This window comes from Ornithorhynchus anatinus, chromosome 1 (assembly GCF_004115215.2).
Source record: "Ornithorhynchus anatinus isolate Pmale09 chromosome 1, mOrnAna1.pri.v4, whole genome shotgun sequence".
In the NCBI taxonomy this organism is placed as follows: domain Eukaryota; kingdom Metazoa; phylum Chordata; class Mammalia; order Monotremata; family Ornithorhynchidae; genus Ornithorhynchus; species Ornithorhynchus anatinus.
In genome coordinates this window covers 10,107,754-10,131,048 of record NC_041728.1, presented here as the reverse complement: position 1 = coordinate 10,131,048, position 23,295 = coordinate 10,107,754, and the positions used below count along the sequence as shown (strand labels likewise).

The 23,295-nt window shown below is 46.8% G+C and overlaps 1 protein-coding gene and 1 non-coding gene across 2 annotated transcripts in view; both read left to right on the top strand.

Annotated features, from left to right (window-relative positions):
• Window positions 1-22,458, top strand: part of LOC100081647 (endoplasmic reticulum aminopeptidase 2-like) — a 37,391-nt gene extending 14,933 nt beyond the window's left edge. Inside the window, exons 7-19 of the mRNA XM_029072708.2 lie at window positions 174-287; window positions 366-497; window positions 3,913-4,044; window positions 4,599-4,667; window positions 6,630-6,805; window positions 6,904-6,983; window positions 8,465-8,648; window positions 11,489-11,645; window positions 13,283-13,464; window positions 14,401-14,562; window positions 18,974-19,114; window positions 21,450-21,531; window positions 22,166-22,458. Coding sequence (XP_028928541.1) covers window positions 174-287; window positions 366-497; window positions 3,913-4,044; window positions 4,599-4,667; window positions 6,630-6,805; window positions 6,904-6,983; window positions 8,465-8,648; window positions 11,489-11,645; window positions 13,283-13,464; window positions 14,401-14,562; window positions 18,974-19,114; window positions 21,450-21,531; window positions 22,166-22,312 — 1,758 coding nt within the window. The 3' untranslated portion in view covers window positions 22,313-22,458. The remainder of the gene's footprint in view (window positions 1-173; window positions 288-365; window positions 498-3,912; window positions 4,045-4,598; window positions 4,668-6,629; window positions 6,806-6,903; window positions 6,984-8,464; window positions 8,649-11,488; window positions 11,646-13,282; window positions 13,465-14,400; window positions 14,563-18,973; window positions 19,115-21,449; window positions 21,532-22,165) is intronic.
• LOC114816466 lies at window positions 16,103-16,240 on the top strand. Its single transcript, XR_003764239.1, has one exon. It is a non-coding gene; the product is annotated as a small nucleolar RNA SNORA7 (small nucleolar RNA).
• Window positions 22,459-23,295: the final 837 nt, after the last annotated feature.

The window sequence follows — 23,295 nt, the reverse complement described above, 5'->3', positions numbered from 1 at the left end:
CCCCGATTAGACCGTAAGCCCGTCAAAGGGCAGGGACTGTCTCTGTCTGTTGCCGATTTGTACATTCCAAGCGCTTAGTACAGTGCTCTGCACATAGTAAGCGCTCAATAATACTAATGAATGAATTAATTAATCTGTCACTCTTGGCTTCCTTCTCATGTCAACTCTTCCAGTGGTTTGGCAATCTGGTGACCATGGAGTGGTGGGATGACATTTGGCTGAATGAAGGTTTTGCCAGATACATGGAATTCCTCTCCGTCGATGCCAAATACCCCGAGTTGCATGTGGTAGGTAAGGCGGGTCACCCCAATTGGAATGAAAGATGTCCTCTTGAACCTCCTCCTTGACCCATTTTCTCTTTCCAGAACGATTACTTGTTAAGCACCTGCTTTACCGCGATGGGGAGAGATTCGTTTGACTCGTCCCGTCCCATATCCTCCAGAGCGGACAACCCCACCCAGATAAAAGAAATGTTCGACACTGTCTCCTATGAGAAGGTAGGTTTGGCTTTGGGCTCATCCAAGGTTTTGAATATCTGCAGATTTATTATTCTTACAAGGAAACTCAGGGTCAAAATTATGAATGGTAGAATTAATTGTGGCATTTCTTAAGCGCTTACTATGTGCCGAGCAAATAGTACAAGCAAATCGGGGTGAACACAGTCTCTGTCCCACGTGGGGCTCAGAGTTTTAATCTCCATATGATTTAACTGAGGCACAGAGGGGTTAAGTGACCTGCCCAAGATCCCTCAACAGACAGGTGGTGGAGCTAGGATTAGAACCAGGACCTTCTGACTCCTAGGCCCATGCTCTATCCATTAGGCCCCACTGCTTTTCTAAACACGCACTCTCTGCCTAGCACTGTGTACTATGTGCTGTGATAGATACAAGGTAGTCAAATCAGACACCATCCACATTCTTCGTGGGGCTTACAGTCTAAATAGGAGGGGGAATGGGCATTTAATCCCCATTTTACAGATGCGGAAACTGAGGCACAGAGATCCCACAGGAGACAGATGCCAGAATTGAGATTAAACCCAGGTCATTTGTATCCCCGACCCATGCTCTTTCCACTAGGCCACACAGCTCCAGTGAAAAAAAAAAACTTTAAAAGATAAAAGAGAAGAGGTTAGAATGAGAAGAATGTGTGCTTAAACTAACACCCAGTTCTGCTACCACAGGCTTTTCAGTACCCAGTTTTGTTATCACCCCAGAGAAGAATTATGGAATGTTTTTCTGGTGTGAATCTGTTCTGGTTAAAACAAAAGATCTGGTCTAAGTAGAAGTGGTTATAGGGGTGTGGATAGTGTTGGTCTAGGCAAGATGATGCTATGCTTCCCATCCTCTGCCTCACTGGACTGCGCCATACTGAACTTTGCATTTCTGCAACGTTACAGTATTTTTGGTGGAGTGGATAGAGCCCGGGTCATGAGTTCTAATTCTACTTTGCCACTTGTCTGCCATGTGACCTTGGACAATTCGCTTCATTTCTCTGGGCCTCGGTTACCTCATCTCTAAAATGGGGGTTGAGACTGTGAGCCCCATGTGGGGCAGGGACTGATAAATTTGTATCTACCCCTGCACTTAGAAGCACAGAGAAGTGAAGTGACTTGCCCAAAGTCACACAGCTGACAAGTGGCAGAGCTGGGATTAGAACCCACGACCTCTGACTCCCAAGCGGGCTCTTTCCGCTAAACCATGCCGCTTCTCTTAAGCACATGCTAAGTGCTTAATAGATACCATCATCATCATCATTATTATAACACAAAGTTATTCAAGAATGCAATAAGCCCATGATTAAGAAACTCCCTGTAATATTTCTTTTCAGAACTCAAACCTTCAGATTTCTCCTTATTTCATATTTCTATTCTCTTTCCCCTTTATGCTTTGAGCTCCCTGTGAACCAGGGGACTCTCTCCAATCTGACTGTTCTGTATCTACTCCAGGACTTCAGGCAGTGTTTAATACATAATAAGAATTAAACAAATGCCACAGTTATTATTAGTAGTAAAGAATGAATGAGTTCTTTTGCTGTTTGTGCTTATTCAAATCTGACAAAAACTCACTGATGCTTCTGCTAAAATATTGTTCCTTCCTAAGTTTAAGTTTTTAATATTTCAGGTGATAAAATCAGTAAAAAGAGCCTATTTTTATTTTTATTTCATACTAAATGCTCTGAATATATTTAATAATTTTCTCAGGCTAGAGCTTTACTGTTGGTTAAAAATTAATTTTCCTTGGGCATATAATGTCAAATTGTTCACTGCCAATTATCATAAATGATCTTCAAAATTAATCCATCCAATTTAAGAAAAGAAAAGACTGCTCCAATTGTAGAGCAGAATCTCACCTAGAACATTACAGAAGTATGAAAAGTTTTTAAAGATATTTGAATGATAACCATAAATAAAGTCACTCATTTTAGGGTTTTTAGAAACTATTCTTCCCTTTTCAACTCACACGCACTCACATTTGTCGTGGCTGAACAAACAAGTTTGTCTTACCATTGTGGATATCAGGGTGAAAGTCACATCTCACAGTCACAGTCACACAGAGAAGCAGCGTGCCTCAGTTCTCTCACTTCTCTGTGCCTCAATTATCTCATCTGTAAAATGGGAATTAAAACTGTGAGCCCCACATGGGACAACCTCACTGCCTTGTATCTACTCCAGCACTTAGAGTAAGTGCTTGGCACCTAGTAAGTGCTTAACAAATACCATCATCATTATTATTATTATCTCCAAGAGACCTTCCCCAATTTAAGCTGTCTTTTCCCCGGCTCCCTTTCCCTTCTGCATTGTCTATCCCTTGAATTTTTGACTTTGGGGCATTTGATATTTGCCTCATTCTCAAACCCAGAGCACCTATGTACACATCTATGAATTATATATCATCATCTATTTATATTAACATCTCTGTCCCCCTTTAGACTACAAGCTTGTCATGGGTAGGGAATTTATCTGTTCTGTTGTACTGTATTCTCCAAAGTGCTTAGTACAGTGTTCCGCACACAGTAAACACACAATAAATACTATTGATGATGATGATCATATCACGCGACCAGAATTGCCACATCCTGATGTAATTCTAAGATTTTAAGTACAATCAGTCTCCTTTACTGTGGAGGTTGCATTTTTAAAGAATTTCCCATTAAACTCATATAGCTCCTTGCAGCCAGAGATCATGTCGACCTACACTTTTGTATAGCACTCTCCCAAGTGCTTAGTACAGTATTCTCACTCAATAATTACCATTTATTAATACAAATAATATCTAATAAGCTTGTACCTTTTCTCCCTTGTGGGACAGGATTGTGTCCAACCTGATGGACCTTGTATTTATTCCAGAAGTTAGTACACTGCTTGGCACAGAGTAAGGGCTTAACAAATACCACAATTATTATTATTATTACTGGACTAAGTGCTAGGAAAAGATACAAGTGTGAGAAATATACATTCCTTGGTCCCCAAGAGGTTTAGAATCCCCAAATAAGGGGAGGTGGGGGTGGAATTGGGATGAAGAAACACACAATCTGGTCCAGCCCATTTGATTGTAAGCCCCTTAAGGGTAGAGACCATGTCTTCTAATGGTCTTTGCTTCCATTCATTCATTCATTCAATCAGTCGTATTTACTGAGCACTTACTGCATGCAGAGCACTGTACTAAGCACTTGGAAAGTACAGTTCGACAACAGATAGAGACAATCCCTACCCAACAATGGGCTTTCAGGCACCCATCCCAGTGCCCCCCATACCCACTAAGAGTTCCATAAATGCCGTTGGCAAAAAAGATGATGATTTGCAAAGTGCTTGCTCCATCTGGAGTGAACCTGATTGTGTTGCGGAGATGTGAATGAATGAACTAAAGTATGGCAGGACATTGGTTGTTGATCGATAGGTCACTTTCTCCCTAGGGTGCCTGCATCCTGCACATGCTCAGGAACTTCCTGACTGATGAAGTCTTCCAGAACGGGATCATCTATTACCTGAACAAATTCAGTTTTAGGAATGCTAAGAATGCAGATCTTTGGAACAGCCTGGCCAATGTAAGTCCATTTCTCGCTTTCTCTTTTTTTTCTTTCCGTAAATAGTATTTGTTCATAGTTTGCTTACTATGTGCCAGGCTCTGTACTAAGCGCTGGAGTACAAGCTAATCAGGATGGATACACTCCCTGTCTCACACGGGGCTCCTAGTTTTAATCCCCATTTTACAGATGAGGTAATTGAGGACCAGAAAAGTGAAGTGACTTGCCCAAGGTCACACAGCAGTCAAGTGGTGGAACTAGGATTAGAACCCAGGTTCTCTGACTCCCAAGCCCAGGCTCCTTCCACTAGGCCATACTGTTGCTCAGCATCTGTCAGTTTTTCTACCGTTCATCTCTTTGCTTCTCCCACCCTCTCGAGGAGTCTGCGTCTTTCTATTAGATTTCTAGAAATGCAGGGACCAGGCTTATGAGATGGTGTGAGGAACCTGAATTTCTCCTGGTGCAAGCTCCCCAAAGATAGCATTCGGTTTCACAGCAAATCCCGAGTGAGGAGCGAAAGTCTGGAGCTATTCCATGCAGGATTGTTTGTTACAGAAAAAACATGTATTTTGCAGACTTGCACGGAAAAGGATTTTTCATCCAGCAATTTCTGCTACAGTGAAGGTCGAAGATCAAAGAGCGTCGTGAGTGCCGTTACCCCTTTCTTATTTTGATTTTGGGAAAAGACTATGAATATCTAACTGCCAAAGTAATGGCAATGGCGGTAGTTTACTCCGGTGTGTTTTGTCAGGCTGGTTTGGATGGATTTTCAGAGCTCTCAGAATATTTTTTGACGTGGCTCTTGTCTTTCATAATGGAGTTCATTCAAGTGCCACTGCAACACAGCTGGTCCCCACTGAAAACAGTATGTGAAACTCCCCTTCTTCCTCATCGAGCCTGAAAACATCAGATAATGCCAAACCCTGAATAAATAAATGATGGCCAAAGTTAAATGTTTCATGTCCCCGTTAGAAGAGGCCAACAAAGGAACAAAGGGATGAAAATGTAGCTAGGGGGTCTGAAACCGCCAACGATATATTCTAATCAGTTGGAAAGTTCCCTGAGTTTGGCCTGTCAAACATGAATAAATCAAGCAGAGTTTGCAGTTGAAAAAGCACTTAAGTAAAGGGTGTAGCCGGAGGTCATTCCGGCTTCCAGTGCTTTTAATGTCTGGGAGCACACGGAATGAAACTGGCCCCAAAAGCACAATGATCCATTTGTAGGTTCAGGGCTTCTGGGAGCAGTGCCTTGTCTCGGTTTTTGAGACCCCAGGCATCATGATGTTGGCGACCCCCAAGGTACATTCCTCATCTTTCTCAATGGAAACTACACTTGGTAGGGTACAGATTGGAAATTCCGTATGCAGTCGATCAACCGGTGGTATTTATTTAGCGCTTACTGCGTGCAGAGCTCTGTGCTGAGCACTTGGGAGAGGACAATAAAATATTGCCATCCTAGAGACATTGGAGAAACCAATCTCTCTCTGGTGACTGCATGATCACAATTAAACCGCAGAAAGCACAGCTTTAATTAAAAATCGCAAGTTCTTCCTGATGACATGCACTGCGGAAGCATCTCGATGTCATTATTTTCATTAGCCTGTCTTAGGGAGGGAAGCTCGTAGCAAGAGGGTTTGGGAAAATACTTAGTGTCACCCCAGGGACGTGTCTGATTCAGGGTTTGTAATGAGAACACGGTATATTTAGTTGAGAAATTAAATCAGAATTTGCTCAGGGGGTTCTAAAATGTCTTCCTCCTCCCTGGACCACTGCTGGTCTGATAGATCGGGATTATCCCCGACAATAAGGAATCGAGGCTTCCACAGCTATTTGCATCTAATACTGAAAGGTGACATATTGCTGTTGTTTTCCTGAATCCAGCTCCCTTGAATTATTATAGTCCGTGCAATTGAGGTAATGGCAAATGAAGTAAGCACCAGGAGTGCTATGTGACCTAAACCCCAGCCACATTAATCTTCCACCCTGGGTCTGAAGCGAACACGTTTCCTGGGGGTTGAAAGCCAGGTGCACCTCCTACTTATGCTCAGTGTTTCCCATCGTGATGGCTGCTGGCTTATTTTAAAAGCAGTCACCCATGGAAATGCCAGTGGGGCATTTTTTTTAATGGTATTTGTTAAGTCCTTACTATTTGTTTCAGTCACTGTTCTATGGGGTAGATACAAGATAATCTGGTTGGACACAGTCCGTGTCCCGCATAGGGCTCACGGTCTTAATCCCCATTTTACAGATGAGATAACTGAGGCCCAGAGAAATGAAGTGACTTTGCCCAAGGTCACACAGCAGACAAGTGGCTGAGCTGAGATTAGAACCTAGGTCCTTCTGACTCCCAGGCCCATGCTCTATCTACTAGGCTACACTCTCCTATAGGCACAGGTTTGGGGCCAAAGTTAGAGAGCCCATTAGTGATTCCTTTAGAGACAATGAAATTGTTTCCCACTGGCATTTTGTAGGGGTCTCTGGGGTTTGGGAAGCAGCTATGGGCAAGTGACCAGGTTGTTTTCTGATGTCAAAAATCAGACAGACCAGGCCATCAGCCTCCCGAGTGCTTATTCCTAGTGAACGATTTTCTATCCGCACCGCCCTCAGTATAGCTATCCCGCCGCACATCTGGACCTGGTGGAGATCATGAACACTTGGACACTTCAGAAAGGAATCCCGCTCATCATCGTCAATCAGACCGGGAGACAAGTCAGCATCAGGCAGGAGCGCTTCCTGAAGACGGTTCTGCCGGACGAGCCTCTCTGGGCCTCCATGCAGGCAGGGTGAGGGTGGCCATTTTGCGGGCAATTGTTGGGTTTGGTTTAAAGATAGCAGGATGGACCAGTGGGTTCATTCTCCTTTCTCTGTTTTTTTCAAAAAGCTTCCAATGGCAAGTTCCCTTAACCTACATCACGAGCACCTCCAGAAAGGTTGGAAAATTCTTACTGAAGAATCAGTCAGGTAACAGGGTCTTTGCCTTCCTTTTTCTCTCCCCTTCATCCCTAATCTTCGTGACTGACTCCCCCCTTGTTTAGGACGGGTGACTCCATCCCTCCCTCTGAGGCCGTGAACAGCCTCCCCCAAAGTGCAGGCTCCTCAGGAAGTCCTGTCTCGGATTCTGGAGGGCGAACCAGTATTGACTTAGCGAACGGTTTCCATAGAAATCATAGCCGGGCAACAGGTTCAGATCTGAGGTTAACCACTTATCCCTGATCTGGTACTCATTTCTAACTGAAATCCAGGGGTTACTGTCCACCTCACCCTTCTGTCTCCTCTAGGGTGAACCACTCAACTTCCTGTAGCCAATCAGATAAGGGAACACCTACCTGAAACTTCCTGGTGAACCCCAACCTCATGCTTCAAAAATCCAGAGGGGCTCCCCTTCTTCCTCTTCTTCCTCCTCCTGCTCCTTCTTTTCCCCCCCTTTCCCAGCCCCTCCTCATCTTCCCTAATTGTCTGAGCTCTAGATGATGTCATCAGGTGAGTGAGTGACAGACTCTGGAAAGTACCTTTTTTATGTTATTTGTTAATCGCTTACTTACTATGTGCCAGGCACTGCACTAAGCACTGAGGTAGATACAAGATAATCAGGTAGGACACAGTCTACGTCTCGCATGGGACTCCGAGTCTTAATCCCCATTTTACAAATGAGGTAACTAAGGCACAGAAAAGGTAAGTGATTCGCTCAAGGTCACCCAGCAGACGTGGCTGAGTGGGGATTAGAACCCAGGTCCTCTGGCTCTCAGGCCCCTACTCTTTCCACTAGACCACGGTGCTTCTCAGAGAGGGGTCTTGAGGAGCCAGAGGGTTCCCTCTACTAGAAGAAGGAGTTTTCCCCTCCTACCTCACCCTGCTACTCTCCTACTACAACCCAGCCAGCACACTTCACTCCTCTAATGCCAACCTTCTCACTGTCCCTTGGTCTCACCCGTCTCAATGCGGGTCTCTCGCCCTAGTCCTGCCTTTGGCCTGGAACCCCCTCCCTCCTCATATCCAACAATGACTCTCCCCCTCTTCAAAGCCCTACTGAAGACCCATCTCCTCCAAGAGACCTTCCCTAGCTAAGCCCTCCTTTCCTCTTCTCCCCCTCCCTTCTGCATCTCCCTGACCTGCTCCATTTATTCATTCCCACTCGCAGCCCCACAGCACTTATGTACGTAGCTGTAATTCATTTATTTATCTCATGTTCGTCTTCCCCTCTAGACTGTAAGCTTGTCACAGGCTGGGAATGTGTCTGTTATGTTGTTGAGTTGTACTCTGCCAAGTGCTTAGTACAGTGTTCTGCACACAGTAAGCACTCCATAAATGTGATTGACTGACCGGCTGACTTCTGGAAACCTCTGGGCCTTCCCTCTTGGTCCGTGTGAAGGGCTAGTCTCGCTGGCTTGGTCTCTGCCAGGAAAGTGTGTGAATGTGCCTTGTCTATTTTATTCTCTTCTCAGATGCAATAGAACTCGACAGCGAAGCCAGCTGGGTGAAATTCAACGTGGACATGAACGGCTACTACATCGTTCACTACGAGGGGGCTGGGTGGGACAGCCTGACTCGGTTGCTCGATGACAACCCCTCAAGACTCGGCGACAAGGACCGAGCCAGCCTCATTCACAACGCCTTTCAGCTGGTCAGGTACTCCGTGTTGCTTCTCCTCGTCGTAATAATCATGGTTATGGAATTTATTAAGCGCTAACTACGGGCTAAGCACTGTGTTAAGGCCTGAAGTAGATAGAATGCCATTCCATCGGACACATCCCGGACCCCCACAGGACTCACGGTCTAAGGGGAAGGGGAGACAGACGTGGGGAGACAGACGTTTAATCCCCCTTTTAGGTCCGGCAAGGCCTGGAATGGGTGTAGAAGAAGGTTGAAGTTGGCTTTGGAGAGGCAAAGAAGCAGCCTGGCCTAGTGGATAGAGCACACTCCTGGGAATCAGAAGGACATGGGTTCTAATCTGTGCTCTGCCACTTGTCTGCTGTGTGACTTTGGGCAAGTCAATTAACTTCTCTGAGCCCCAGTTACCTCATCTGTAAAATGGGGATTAAGACTGTGAGGCCCATGTGAGACAGACTGTGTCCAACTTGATTAGCTTCTATCTACCCCAGGGCTGACCCACAGTAAGCACTTAAACGAATACCGCCCTCCCCCAAAAAAGAGCACAAGCTGAAGTTTAGCAGAAGAGAGTGGATAAGTGGGAACCAGATGAGGGGGGACCTGAGCGGCACAGGCAAGGAATTTTTGTTTTCTTTGAGAAGCCTCGGAAAGGGGGAGGGTAAGCTCTGCTTTACAGTAGGCCCCCGTTGTTGTTTTTTGGGGTACACGTGGCGTGGTCCTCCCCAGAGAACGTAGTAGGCACTTAATACCTAGGCCCTCCTGGATTCCTCTCCCACTCTCTGCCCCACGTGCCCGGAGGACACCGAACATCTTCAATCCAAGGAAACGTGGCCCCCGGAATATCTGGGCGACCCGGACACGGTGTGCTGGGTTGCGGGTGACCTCCCCAGAGTATTCTTGGACCTCAGAGCGGGGCACACACATCACCAGAATTGACCGTCCCCGACACAACCGGACAAAACCCCCCTGAGCCTTTGTGTCGCTTCCATTGCTAGTGCCCCGCAGTCGCTTCCTTCCCCCTGTGGCTACCAGCATGACTGTCATGGACAAGCTGCGTTCTCTGTGCTGGGTCCTCAGGGCTGTAGGAGAGGCAGAGGCCCTGTTTCCCAGGGGACGGGGCAGGATCTAATGAGAGAGTAAATGCTAAGCAGTAACGTACAGGCTCGTTGCTCTGACACACGCCAAGTGCTTCTCACCACTCTAAGCAGAAGCCGTCCCCGCTGCGGACATCTCGAGCCATGATATCGGGGCCTGGGAAGGAGGAATCCGTCAATCAGTTAATAGAGTTTATTAAATGCTTCCTGAATGCAGAACACTGTACTAATTGCTTATTCATTCATTCAGTCGTATTTATTGAGCGCTTACTGTGTGCAGAGCACTGTACTAAGCTCTCGGAATGTACAATTCAGCAACCGATAGAGACAATCCCTGCCCAACAGGCTCACAGTCTAAAAGGGGGAACACAATAGAGTCAGTAGACATAATCCCTGCCCTCCAGGATATTGAAATTGAGCAGGGGAGACAGACATTCAAATAAATTACAGGTAGCAGAGTATAAGGATGTGTACCCAAGTGCTGGGTGTGGTTGAGAGGGCAGAGAGTGAGTACTTAAGGGCTTAGTGGGTATGGCCTCAAGTACATGGGTGGCACAGGAGGGAGGAAAAATAAGGTGGGAGATGAGAGGTTAGTCGAGGAAGCCACCTGAGAAGCAGCGTGGCCTCGTGGAAAAAGCAGAGGACCTGGGTTTAGATTCCGGCTCCACCGCTTCTCCGCTGTGCAATCTTGGGCAAATCACTTCACTTCTCTGTGCCTCAGTTGCCCCATCTGCAAAACTGGAATAAGATACCTGCTCTCCTATATTTAGACTGTGAACCCCACGAGGTGCCCCGATTAGCTTGTATGTACCCCAGCAGTTAATACAGGATTTAGCACATCAGCACACAGTAAACGCTTAACACGTGCCACAATTATTATTATTATAATTATCATTGTTCTTGGAGGAGATGTGAGTCTAGTAGGTTTTGAAGATAGGGAGAGCAGCAGCCTGGATGAACAGCAGTCTGTTGGGAAGTAGCATGGCCTAGTAGAAAGAAGACGGGCCTGGGAGTCAGAGGATGGAGGTTCTATTCCTGGCTCTGCCACATGTCTCTGTGTGACCTTGGGCAAGTCACTTAACTTCTCTAGACCTCAGTTACCTCATCCTTAAAATGGGGATCAAGACTGGGTGTCCCAGGTGGGACAGGAACTGTGTCCGATCTGACTACCTTGTATCTACCCCAGCGCTTAGAACAGTGCTTGGCACATGGTAAGTGCTTAACAAATACCACAACTACGAAGCGGGAGGGTGCTCCGGGCAGGAAGGGGGCCGAGGAGTAGCATGGTTTAGTGGAAAGAGCACGGGCTTGGGAGTCAGAGATCGTGGGTTCTAATCCCGTCTCTGCCACTTACCAGCTGTGTGACTTGGGGCGAGTCACTTAACTTCTCTGTGCCTCAGTTACCTCATCTGTAAAATGGGGATGAAGACTGTGAGCCCCACGTGGGACAACCTTGTATCTACCCCAGCACTTAGAACAGTGCTTGGCACAATGTAAGCGTTTAATAAATACCAACATTACTATTATTATTATTAGGACATGGGATTGACGGCAAGAGATGGAGAATGAGTCACCATTAGGAGACTGGTGAGGGAAGGGAGTTGGTGTGTGTGTGGACCCTCTGACAAGCATTCCTGGTGGCAGCATGGTAGAGGTCACGAAAGAACTCGGTCAGGCAGCACAGTGTGAGAGTGCCCACTGAGGACTGCCAGCGGGATTGGCCGGGTGGCACAGTGATCCAGTCCAAAATGAATTGTTTTTCAGCGCGGGGAAACTGTCGCTCGACAAAGCTCTGGACCTGACGCGCTACCTCCGGCACGAAACAAGCAACCTTGCACTTCGCAAAGGCCTGGGCCACTGGGAAGTGTTCTACCGCATGATGGACCAAAGGAATATTTCAGACGTCACCGAGAGCCTTAAGGTTATTTTCTCATGCGGAAAAAAGACGTAGATGTTTTGTCTCTACGGTAGTCTAATGCCGGCACTGCATGTCTCCCCTGAGGGAGACAGACTGAGGGAGTCCTAAACGAGTCTGTCACCCAGGAGCTAATAACTGGGGGGTCTGGCTTCCCCTGGAGGTGGGCTCATCCCCACTTCCCTGAGAAAGCTGAGGGAGTTAGCTAAGCCGAGCAAGGGGAAGATGCGGTTCTAAAAAGCAGCTTCTCCACTGTTCATTCCGGTCTTCTGGGGAGGAAGTCCCATTGCCAAGCAAGGTTAGAAAGCTCCAGTGCTGGCAACTGCAATGTTTTCATGTGGGAGGGCTTAAGCAAAATGAAGCCTTTGAAAGTTAATCTGCAGAGGGTCAATCATAATGATTAAACAGAAGATCGAAGGGAAAGAGGGAAGAGAGAACTCAGGAAAAAGAGAGGGGGAGGGAGAGCGACAAGTGGGGAGGACAGCAGAGGAAGAGGAGAAGAGAGGGAGAGAAAAGGAGAGGAAAAAGGGGGAAGAGGAGAGAGAGTGAAAAAGATCAGACTTTCTCTTGGTTCATTTGGGCAGGGGAAAGGGTGGGTGAGGGTTGCAAACTCCCAGGCCTGCTATTCATTCATTCGGTCATATTTATTGAGATTTACTGTGTGCAAAGCACAGTATTAAGCACTTGGGAGAGTACATAAGTACAGTAAACAGATACATTCCCTGCCCACAGCAAGCTCAACCCTCCTTAGCTTGGCTGGCTGGCCGTGGGGCTGCTATGCCTTCAGCAGGTGCTTGGAGATTGGGGTCAGAGGGCACTGAAGACAGCTCCAGCTCACTCTTCAGTGAGGACAGTGGCTACCTCCCCAGTCCCCTAGCTGGGAGGGGCCGTATCGTGCCATCTTGACTCCTCCTTGACGCTTTCTGACTCAAAGGGGCAGGATGAGGCAGGCATCTTCTTGACCAGAGAGCCGCGAGGGAGAAGCTAATCGTGTCGTCCCCTCGTTCATTCGTTCATTGTCATATTTATTGAGCTTTACTGTGTGCAAAGCACTGTACTAAGCATTTGGGAGAATAACAATAAACACATTCCCTGCCCACAATGAGTTTACAGTCTAGAGGAGGAGGCAGAGCATTCAGAAGCCATCCAAGGAGTGGAGAGCCCCAAGTCTGGCTCTGGAGCCAGAGTTTGCGGAGCCCTGCCCTGGACGATCTTCCTTTACTTCTTGGCTAAGATTTTCCCGTAGCTCAAGGAAGGGGTGAAGGTTTGGAGCCAGGGTGGAGGGAGCTGGTACTTTTGGAAGCTCAGGCGGGGCTGACGTGCGGAGTGAATTCGAGAAGCAGCCCGGCGTGGTGGTTAGGGCACGGGCCTGGGAGTCGGAAGTCACGGGTCCTAATTCTGGTTACCTGTTGCATGCCCACGGACCAGTCGCTTTACTTCTTTGTGTCTCAGTTACCTCGTCTGTATAAAGGGTATTGAGACGGTGAGCCCCATGTGGGACAGGTACTGTGTCTAATCCAGTTTGCTCGTATCCACCCTAGCACTTAGTAGATCGCCTGGCAAAGAGTAAGCACTTAACAAATACCATAATAATGAAAATAATAATAATACTAATCCTCCGGCCCATTTTCTCCTCCCCACAGCGCTACATTCTGCAAGAGTTCAAGCCGGTGATGGACAAGCAGAGCTGGAGCGATGAGGGCTCGCTTTCGGAGCGGTTGCTGCGGACTTTCCTCCTGGGGCTGGCGTGTGACCTGCAGGATCCTCCCTGCGTCCAGAAGGCTAGAGCGCTCTTCCGCCGCTGGATGGCATCCACCACAGAGAGGTCCGGGTCGGGCCCACAGCAAGCTGAAATCAAGCCGGTTGAGGATTTCATGGAAGCAGCATCGCGTAGTGGATAGAGCAGGGGCCTGGAGTCAGAAGGTCATGGGTTCTAATACCGGCTTCGCCACTTGCGTGACTTTGGGCAAGTCACTTCGCTTCTCTGGGCCTCAGTTACCGAGTCTGTAAAATGGGGATTGAGTCCGTGAGCCCCACGTGGGACAAAAACTATGACCGACTCAGTTTGCTCGTATCTACCCCGTAAATTAGTTCGGTGCCTGGCATATAGTAAGCGTTTAACAAATACCATTATTATTACTATTATTATTAAGCAGCCCTGCCAGGAATTGTCTTATGGAGGTTATCCGTTGGGAAAGAGTGATTGAATTCCTGCTATTGGACTGGGGACCAGCTCCACTTCTGCCCTGAGAATAATAATTGTGATATTTGTTCTTACTACGTGCCGAGCACTGAACATACAGATAATGAGATCAGACACGATTCCTGTTATGTGTGGGGCTCAGTCTAAGAGGGAGGGAGAACAGGTATTTCATCCCATTTTACAAATGAGGAAACTGGAGCACCGAGAAGTTAAGTGACTTGCCCGTGGTCGAACAGCATCTACAATATGGTGTTTCGTTAAGTGCTTACTAGAAGTCAAGCACTGTTCTAAGCCCTGGGGTAGACGGAAGATAATCAGGTCAGACACAGTCCCTGTCCCACATGAGGCTCACAGTCTAAGTAGGAGGGAGAACAGTTTTCGAATCCCCATTTTACACGTGAGGAAACCGTGGTAGAGAGAAGTCAAATGACTCGCCCTAGGTCACACGGCAGGCAAGAGATGGAGTCAGAATTAGAACCCGGACCCTCTGACTCCCAGGAGCGCGGTCTTTCCACTAGACCACGCTGCTCCTCGATCCTGATCTACATTCTTTTCTAGCATCCCTACTGATGTCATGGAGACCGTCTATTCTGTCGGAGCCAAGACGGAGGAGGGTTGGAACTTCCTCTTGGAGAGATACGCAGAGTCCATGTCCGGGGCCCAGCAGGGCAAGATCCGCTCAGCTCTGGCAAGTAGCCGAGATGGCACCAAACTGGCCAGGTAAGATACATCAGCTCTGTCGGCTTTCCTCGATTCCCGCCGACGGCCCGTTCGTGTTTCTTCCAAGTGGTCGGTGGGGAGGAAGGAAGAGGCAGTGTAGTGTGATGGGAAGTTCGGTGTGCTCACTGGAGCGCTAGATATTCACTCATTCATTCAATCGTTTTTATTGAGCGCTTACTATGTGCAGAGCAATGTATTAAGCGCTTGAAATGAACAATTCGGCAACAGATAGAGACTGTCCCTGCCCAGCAACGGAGATATAAGACTACCCTTTCCCAATCACTTCATTCATTTATTCAATCGTATGTATTGGGTGCTGACTGTGTGTGCAGAACAATGTCCTAAGAGCTTGAGAGAGGACAGTACAGCAATAAACAATCACAATAAACAGGTTTGCAGTCTAGAGTGGGGGAGACAGACAACTTTAGAAATAAAATTACAGCTATGTACATCCGTGCCGCGGGGCCGGGAGAAGGGGGAGGAGCAAAGGGAGCAGGTCAGGGTGACGCAGAAGGGAGTGGGAGGGGGGAAAAGTGGGGCTTAGTCTGGGAAGGCCTCTTGGAGGAGATGGGCCTTCAACCTCTGTCCCTTTCCCCCTCTCTCACTCCTTCTGCGTCTCCCCGACTCGCTTCCTTCACTCATCCCTCCTCTCAACCCCGCAGCACTTACGTCTAGATCTGTAATTTACTTATATTAATGTCCGTCTCCCCCTGTAGACTGTAAACTTGTCATGGGCAGGGAATGTACCTTTTTAATTGTTATATTGTACTCTCCCAAGTGCCTAGCACAGCGCTGTGCACACAGTAAGCACTCAATAAGTACGACTGAATGAATGAATGCAAGGACCTCAGAACACGCAGGTAGTAATACCGCACTCCCGCTTCTCTTCCTCCTTGTGGATAGGGAATGGGTCTACCAATTCTGTTATATTGTAGTCTCCCAAACGCCTAGTACAGTGCTCTGCACACAGTAAGTGCTCAATAAATATGATTGATTGATTGTCCTCCCGCTGCAATACTCAAAGTAATGATAATAATAATGATGGTTTATATCACCTCCTACCTGTTTCTAAAAAGTTAAAGGTGGAGAGTAAACCAGTTTGCTGTTTCATGTTCTGGCTCAGTGGAAAGAGCCCGGGCTTGGGAGTCAGAGGTCATGGGTTCGAATCCCAGCTCTGCCACTTGTCAGCTGTGGGACTGTGGGCAAGTCACTTAACTTCTCTGGGCCTCAGTTACTTCATCTGTAAAATGGGGATGAAGACTGTGAGCCCCAATTGGGACGACCTGATTACCCTGTATTTACCCCAGTTTTTAGAACAGTGCTCTGCACATAGTAAGTGCTTAACAAATACCAACATTATTATTATTATTATTACTATTAAGCACTGGAGGAGAGACAGTATAATCAGTCAATCAGTCAATGATCAGATTAGACACATCTCCTATCCTGTATGGAGTTCATAGACTAAAGGGAGGGAGAGCAGGTATTTAATTCCCATTTTGCAGATGCCCTACTAAAATATCTTCTTCAAGAGGCCTTGCCCCTCTCAGGGTGGCACCTGGAGAGTTTCCAGTCCTTTACCAGTCTTGACGGCAGGAGGGAGAGTCAAACAGAGGCCTATCCATTCCACTCCTAGCTTAGGCAGTGGCTAGTGAGTGGAAGGCAATCTGCTACAAGTCAAAACTCCCCGTGCTGGGCAGCAGTGGCACGGGAGAGAGTCGAGGGTGGAAACTCAAGTTTACTGCGCAGAAGGCGGCAATGGTAAACCACTTCTGGATTTTTACCAAGAAAACTCTTGATACACTATCAGAACGATCGCAGATGGAGAGGGGGCGTTCTCGGAGAGATGGGTCCATGGCGTCGCTATGGGTCACAGATGAAATCGACGGCATAAAACAAGACAAGAGGCCTTAAATGACTTTTCCTCACCTTGTTTCCCTACCATATTCACACTTCCTTCTGTTCCCTATGCACTTGCGGTGTAGCCCTTAAGTACTTACTCACCCCAGCTCCACAGCACAAGGCCATATCCTCAGACTCTTCCGATGCCCCTAGCAGTAACTGATTTTAATATCTGTCTGTCCCTCTAGAATGTGAGCTCCTTGAGGGCAGGGATTGTGTGTAATGACTCTGTCATACTTTTCTAAATACTTAGTCCAGTGCTTGGCACACAGTAAGTGCTCAATAAGAACCGGTGGTTGATTGATGTCAGAACTTAGGCACAGAGATATTAAATGACTTATCCGATAATAATAATAATTATGGTCCTTCTTAAGTGCTTACTATAGCACTGTTCTAAGCACTGAGTTAGATACAAGTTAATCAGGTTGGACATGGTCTCTATCCTGCATGGAGCTCACACTCTTAATCCCCATTTTACAGATGAGGCCCAGAAAAGTGAAACGACTTGCCCAAGGTCACACAACAGGCATGTGGTGTGGCCGGCATTCGAACCCAGGTCCTTCTGAGTCCCAGACCCGAGCTCTATCCACCGAGCCATGCTGCTTCTCATTGACATGCATGTTACTCAGGAGGCAAAGGGCAGAGATGCAGCGTGGTCTCGTGGATAGAGCACAGGTCTGAGAGTCAGAAGGACCTGGGTTCTAATTCTGGCTCCACCAATTGTCTGCTGTGTGACCTTGGGCAACTTCTTTGTGAACTTCTAACTGAACTTCTTTGTGCCTCAGTTACCTCATCTATAAATAGGAGATGAAACCCCCGAACCACATGTAGGACATGGACTGTGACCAACCTGATCAGCATGTATCTACCCTAACGCCTAGTACAGTGCCTGGCACATAATAAGCACTCAACAAATACCATAAAAAACAAATGGTCAGAACCGGGATTAGAACCCAGATCTCTCGACGCTGAGTCCTGTGTTCTTTCCACGAGGCCGATCTGCTTGTTTCAGAGTCTTGTTTTCAAAACACTGCATGAAATTAGCTTAAACCCCATTCCTGGTAAAGACTGTGCCTCAACAGACTTTGCTGATTCCACCTCACTGAGGGGAAATAAGCTGCTTTATTCAAGGCCTCGGAGACTGTTGATGCCTGAGGTTGAGACTCTTAGCAGGCCTCGCTCTCCCCGCTCCATTCCAACCACTGAGTCTGGCACTCCCCGCCCCTCACTTCCCAAATCAGCACGATTTAATGGAAAGAACACAGAACTGTGAGTCAGGGGACCTGGGCTCTAATCCCAGCTCCACCCCCTTGCCTGTTGTATGACCTTGGACCAGTCACTTAACTTCTTGGCACCTCTGTTTTCTCCTCCGTAAAATAGGAATTAAATGCTTGTCCTCCCTCCCACTGAAACTATGAGCTCCATGCGGGACACAGGTCCAATCTGATTGCATTTATGTACCCTAATGCTTATGGTACTAGTGGTATTAGTATTGTATTTTTATACAATTTAGTAGTATACCATTAATTTATACAATATATTAGTATACCGTGCTTGTGGTATTAGTATTGTATTTTTAAGGGCTTACTATGTAATTATTACAGTATTATCATCATCATAATTATCAAGCTCACTGTGGGCGGGAAACATGTCTGCCAACTCTGTTATATTGTAATACTATACTCTTCCAAGCGCTTAGCACAGTGCTCTATACACAGTCAGCTCTCAATAAATACCATTGATTGTTGGATTGATTGATTGAGCCAGGGGCCCTCTCGCAATCACACCAGTCTCTAAATGAAAAGTACATCAACCCTCTAACAAGGGCATTTCAGACTGGTGTGACGGTGTAGTGGATAGAGCCCAGGCCTGGAAGTCAGAAGGTCATGGGTTCTAATCTGGGCTCTGCCACTTGTCTGCTGCGTGACCTTGGGCAAATCATTTCACTGTGCCTCAGCGACCTCATCTGTAAAATGGGAACTGAGACTGTCAGCCCTACTTGGGACAGGGACTGGGTCCAACCCAATTTGCTTGAATCCACCCCAGCGCTTTTAGTACAGTGCCTGGCACATAGTAAGCACTTAACGAATACCAGAATTATTATTAGTAGTATTATTATTGTGAGAAGGCCCCGGAGCACTATGCGAAGCATTTGGGCAAGTACGGTATAGACCTCCCCTGTATGTTAGAGAGGTGCATTTCTCAAAAACCTGAAGAGGCAAACGAAGCAGATATGTGCCTCTAAGAATTGAAAGCAAATTCATTTCTGACCTCTCTTTTAGGACAGTTTCATTATCACTGGACTGTAAGCTCCTTGGGGGCAGGGATTGTGTCTACCTACTCTATCGTATAGTATTCCCTCGAGTGCTTAGTACAGTGCTCTGAACAAAGTAAGTGCTCAGTAAATACCATTGGTTGATTTGATTAACTGCCTCTACACCAACCTGGCACCGCGGGTGCACGAACTGGCTGTATCACTCATTTTGTCCTCGGTGTGTTCACGACGCAGGTTGTTGGAACTTGGGCTGGAAGGGAAAGTGATCAAGACGCAAGATCTCCCATCAGTCATCTACGGCGTTAGCCAAAATCCGTCTGGACAACATCTGGCCTGGGGTTTTGTGACCCGAAATTGGAGCAAACTGCTAGAAAAGTTAGTGTTTGAAGCCACCACTCTGGGATGCAAATGATTTTTGTCCTTTAGTAGCTCAGGAGAGCTGCTGTCAGAGAAGTGAAGCATCTAGTGTCTGGAGAGGACGGAGTGTGGAAATGAGATAGCATTCACCCAGTTCAGGCCCAGACTCTTCTTAAGGAGGAAAAAAGTGGTAATGTTGGTCTGCATTATCCAAAATGCATTGGTCAAATTGACCTGATAATGGTCTTCATTGGTCAAATTGACCTGATAATATAGGATTCAACCTCCCACATCATTCTCTCAGTGGGAAAAAATCCTTGGTGGTGTATACATTATCGGAGAAAATACATGAATGAGATCTGAAATACCTGTGGATTAACACCATCCTTTGGGGTAACATTTCTGCTTTTTAATAAGCCATGAGCATTTAGTCTTGCTCTGAGCCTCTCCCATGAAATATATATTTCATGGGATATATGTATATATATATATAGAGAGAGAGAGAGAGTGATAAAGAGAGATTTATATATATATATAGAGAGAGAGAGAGAATGCTTATATCGCGGATACTGGTCTTTTATAGCCTTACATGCACTTTTCTTTGACTATGAATCACTGGGACATATATGTATATATATACATATCTCACCCTAACCCTAATATAGCTCAGTGATTCAACTTCCCACATCATTCCCTTGGTGAGGAGAAATCCTTGTTGGTGCATATGTTACCAGAGGAATGGGATCTGAAATACCTGTGGATTAATACCATCCTTTGGTGTAACATTACTGCTTTTTTACAATTCATGAGCACTTCAGTCTTGCTCTGAGCATGTATAGCTGGAAAGACCAGGCTCAACCACCTTGTGCACGGAAGAGGATTGTCCATGTTGAGCCGTCATGTTTGATGTTTACGGTGCCTGGCACTGTTTTCTCTTTTGCCTCCTTCTCTCTCATTCCTTAGAAAGCTTTTGCTCCAAAAGGCACAGGGACTGTGTCCAACCCAATTTGCTTGTATCCACCCCAATGCTTAGTACAGTGCCTAGCACATAGTACGCACTTAACAAATATCAGAGTTATGATTACTATGAGAAGACCTCCCTTGTATATTAAAAATGTGTATTCCTCAAAAGTCTGAAGAGATAAACAAGCAGATAGGTGCCTTTCGGAATCGAAAGCGAATCCATTTCCAATGAACAGTTTTATCGCCACTGGACTATAATATTGCCACTCCTTTCTCATCAGCGTTCCCGCCAGATGTTCCGTCCTCGACAACGGACTCCCAGTTTCCAGCTGGGATGTGGCTTCGTCTCAAGCTCTGTTGCCCCGGGTCCTGTTCTTTTAGCTTTTGATTTCCCATTTTCAGCTCTCCACACAGCTGCCGTTTGGGTCTTCTGCTGTTGCTCATCTTCCTCCCCTGTCCCTCCCAACAGAGCTGTGTGAGGCCAGCGGGGCTTCATTTCACTCATTCATTCATTTGGGGCACAAATCCAAGTGCAAGGGTGACTCAGAAGAAGGTGGGAGAGACCAGAGAGATTGGGTGAAACAAGTACATACCTGTAATTTATTTCTTTATATTAATGTCTCTCTCTTCCTCTAGTTTATAAGCTTGCGGTGGGCAGGGAATGTGTCTGTTTATCATAAAGTTGTACTCTCCCAAGTGCTTAGTCCAGTACTTTACACACAGTAAGCATTCAGTAAATATGATTAAATAAATGAAAGAATGAGTGAATGAAACGTGGCCCAGGATAATTCATTCATTCATTCAATAGTATTTATTGAGCGCTTACTATGTGCAGACCACTGTACTAAGCGCTTGGAATGTACAGATCGGTAACAGATAGAGACAGTCCCTGCCCTTTGACGGGCGCACGGTCTAATTAGGAGAGATGAACAGACAAGAACAATAGCAATAAATAGAATCAAGGGGATGAACATCTCATTAAAACTATAGCAAATAAATAGAATCAATAGAATAGATCGTATCCACTAGCTCTATTGTGCTTGGTACAGTTCTCGGCCCAGGGTATCTGCTCAGTGAATACCTTTCATTCATTCATTCAGTCATATTTATTGAACGATTACTGTGTGCACAGCACTGTACTAAGCACTTGGGAGAGTACAACAATATGCAGACACATTCCCTGCCCACAACGAGCATACCACTGATGGGTTGACTAAGCGCTTAGTAGGGTGGTTTGCACACAGTAAGCTCTCAATAAATACGATTGATTGGTGAGTGAGGGTGCAGAGAAAGAAAGGCAGTGACTGCATGCGGTGAGCTCTACCAGGACCATCGGGGCTAGCTGGTGTGGAAAAGCAGGAGGAAAACAGGTTTTTCTTTTTGATTACAGGTTCCCATTGGGCTCCTTCGCCATTAGGAATATTTTAGTTGGAGCGACTTCGACGTTTTCTTCCCAACGAGAATTAGAAGAGGTGAGGGCAGGCCTGGATGCTCAGTTTCCAGCGCGGTTGTTGCTGTTTATGGTTTTGTCCAGGGGATGGGTTCCCCCTCTCCAGGGAGGGAGGGCTGACCATCCCCTCTCCCCTCCCCGCCACCCACCTGTCTTCTCCTCTCCTGAGCCATCTGCTAAATCAAGCCAGGAGCATTGCTTGTCCAGGATGCCGTCCAGACCGAGACCCAAGTTCATTCATCAATTTGCTCACATTTATTGAGCGCTTACTGTCTGCAGAGCATCGTACTAAGCGCTTGGGAGAGTCTACTTAGGGGAGAGTCTACTTAGCCAAGTGTAACATCGTGGCCTCTGGTCTGGTCTGAAAATTCACATCACGGAGGGTTGGGTGTCATCTCTTACTCGTCTCACCTCTTCTGGGGAGAAGATTGGGTTCCTTTTCACCCCCCCCCCCCGGGGAAACAGCCCCGACTCGACCCCAACACTGAGCTGATACAAGGAATCTCTAAGAAAATCGTCCAGTCACCGAATCGGAGAGTCCAGAAGAGATTGGCCCGTGGTCCGGAACGGCCGGGCAGTGTTTTTAGCAGGGGGACCGTGTCATTGTGTTTTGTCATCCTCTGACTCGCGCTCACCCTCTTGATTGGATGTTTTAGGTGAAGCAGTTTTTTGAGGTGATAAAGGAACAAGCATCCCAGCTCCTGGCCACCAGGACGGTCCTGGAGAACATTGAGAAGAACATAAAGTGGCTGGAGAGAAATCTGGACCCGCTAAGGCAATGGCTGGCAAGAAGGCTATCATAGACCCTCCCAATGTGGTCCTTGACCAAACAGTGGACTGGACTGAATTCTTTCAGGATCTCTGCTGAGTGCATTAGCTTCTGTGCTTTTTGGTGTGTTTTTTCCCCCGACAGTATTATTAAGGACTTAATAATAGATAATGAAAATGGTATTTGTTAAGTGCTTACTATGTGCCGGGCACTATACTAAGCGCAGGGGTGGATGCAAGCAAATCGGGTTGGATACCACAGTCTTTGTCCCATGTGGGGCTCACGGACTCAATCCCCATTTTACAGACTAGGTAAATGAGGCAAAGAGAAGTAAAATGACTTGCCCGAGGTCACACAGCAGACGGGTGGAACCAGGATTAGAACCCATGACCTTCTGACTCCCAGGCCCCTGCTTTATCCCCTCCGCTATCCTGCTTCTGTACTCCTTATTATATGCCAGACACTGTACTGAGTGCTGGGGTAGATACCAGATAATCAGGTTGGACACAGTCCCTGACCCACATGGGGCTCACAGTCTAAATAGGAGGGAATAGGATTTAACCCTCATTTTTAAGATGAGGAAACTGAGGCCCAGAGAAATTAAGTGCCTTTCCCAAGCTTACCCAGAAGACAAGTGACGGAGCTGGGATTAGAACCCAGGTCTTCTGACTCCCAGCCCCTTGCTCTATCCATTAGCCACACTGCTTCCTTGCGGGCAGAGATATCGGCTACCAGCTCTGTTGTATTGCATTTTCCCAAGTGCTTAGTACAGTGCTTTGCACACAGTAAGCACTCAATAAATACCATTGATTGATTTATTGATTGCATTGCATTGTCTGGCTGATCTGACTGAGCAGCAGTAATGGTATTTACTGAGCACCGTGCACTGTACTAATTGCTTGGGAAAGGGCAACAGAAGCTGAGACATGTGATCCCTGCCCACTTTGTGGTGTCTTGTGGAGCCCCTCGGTGTATTTGATGAACAGCGTCCCTAGTAAGAAAATAAAGAATAATATC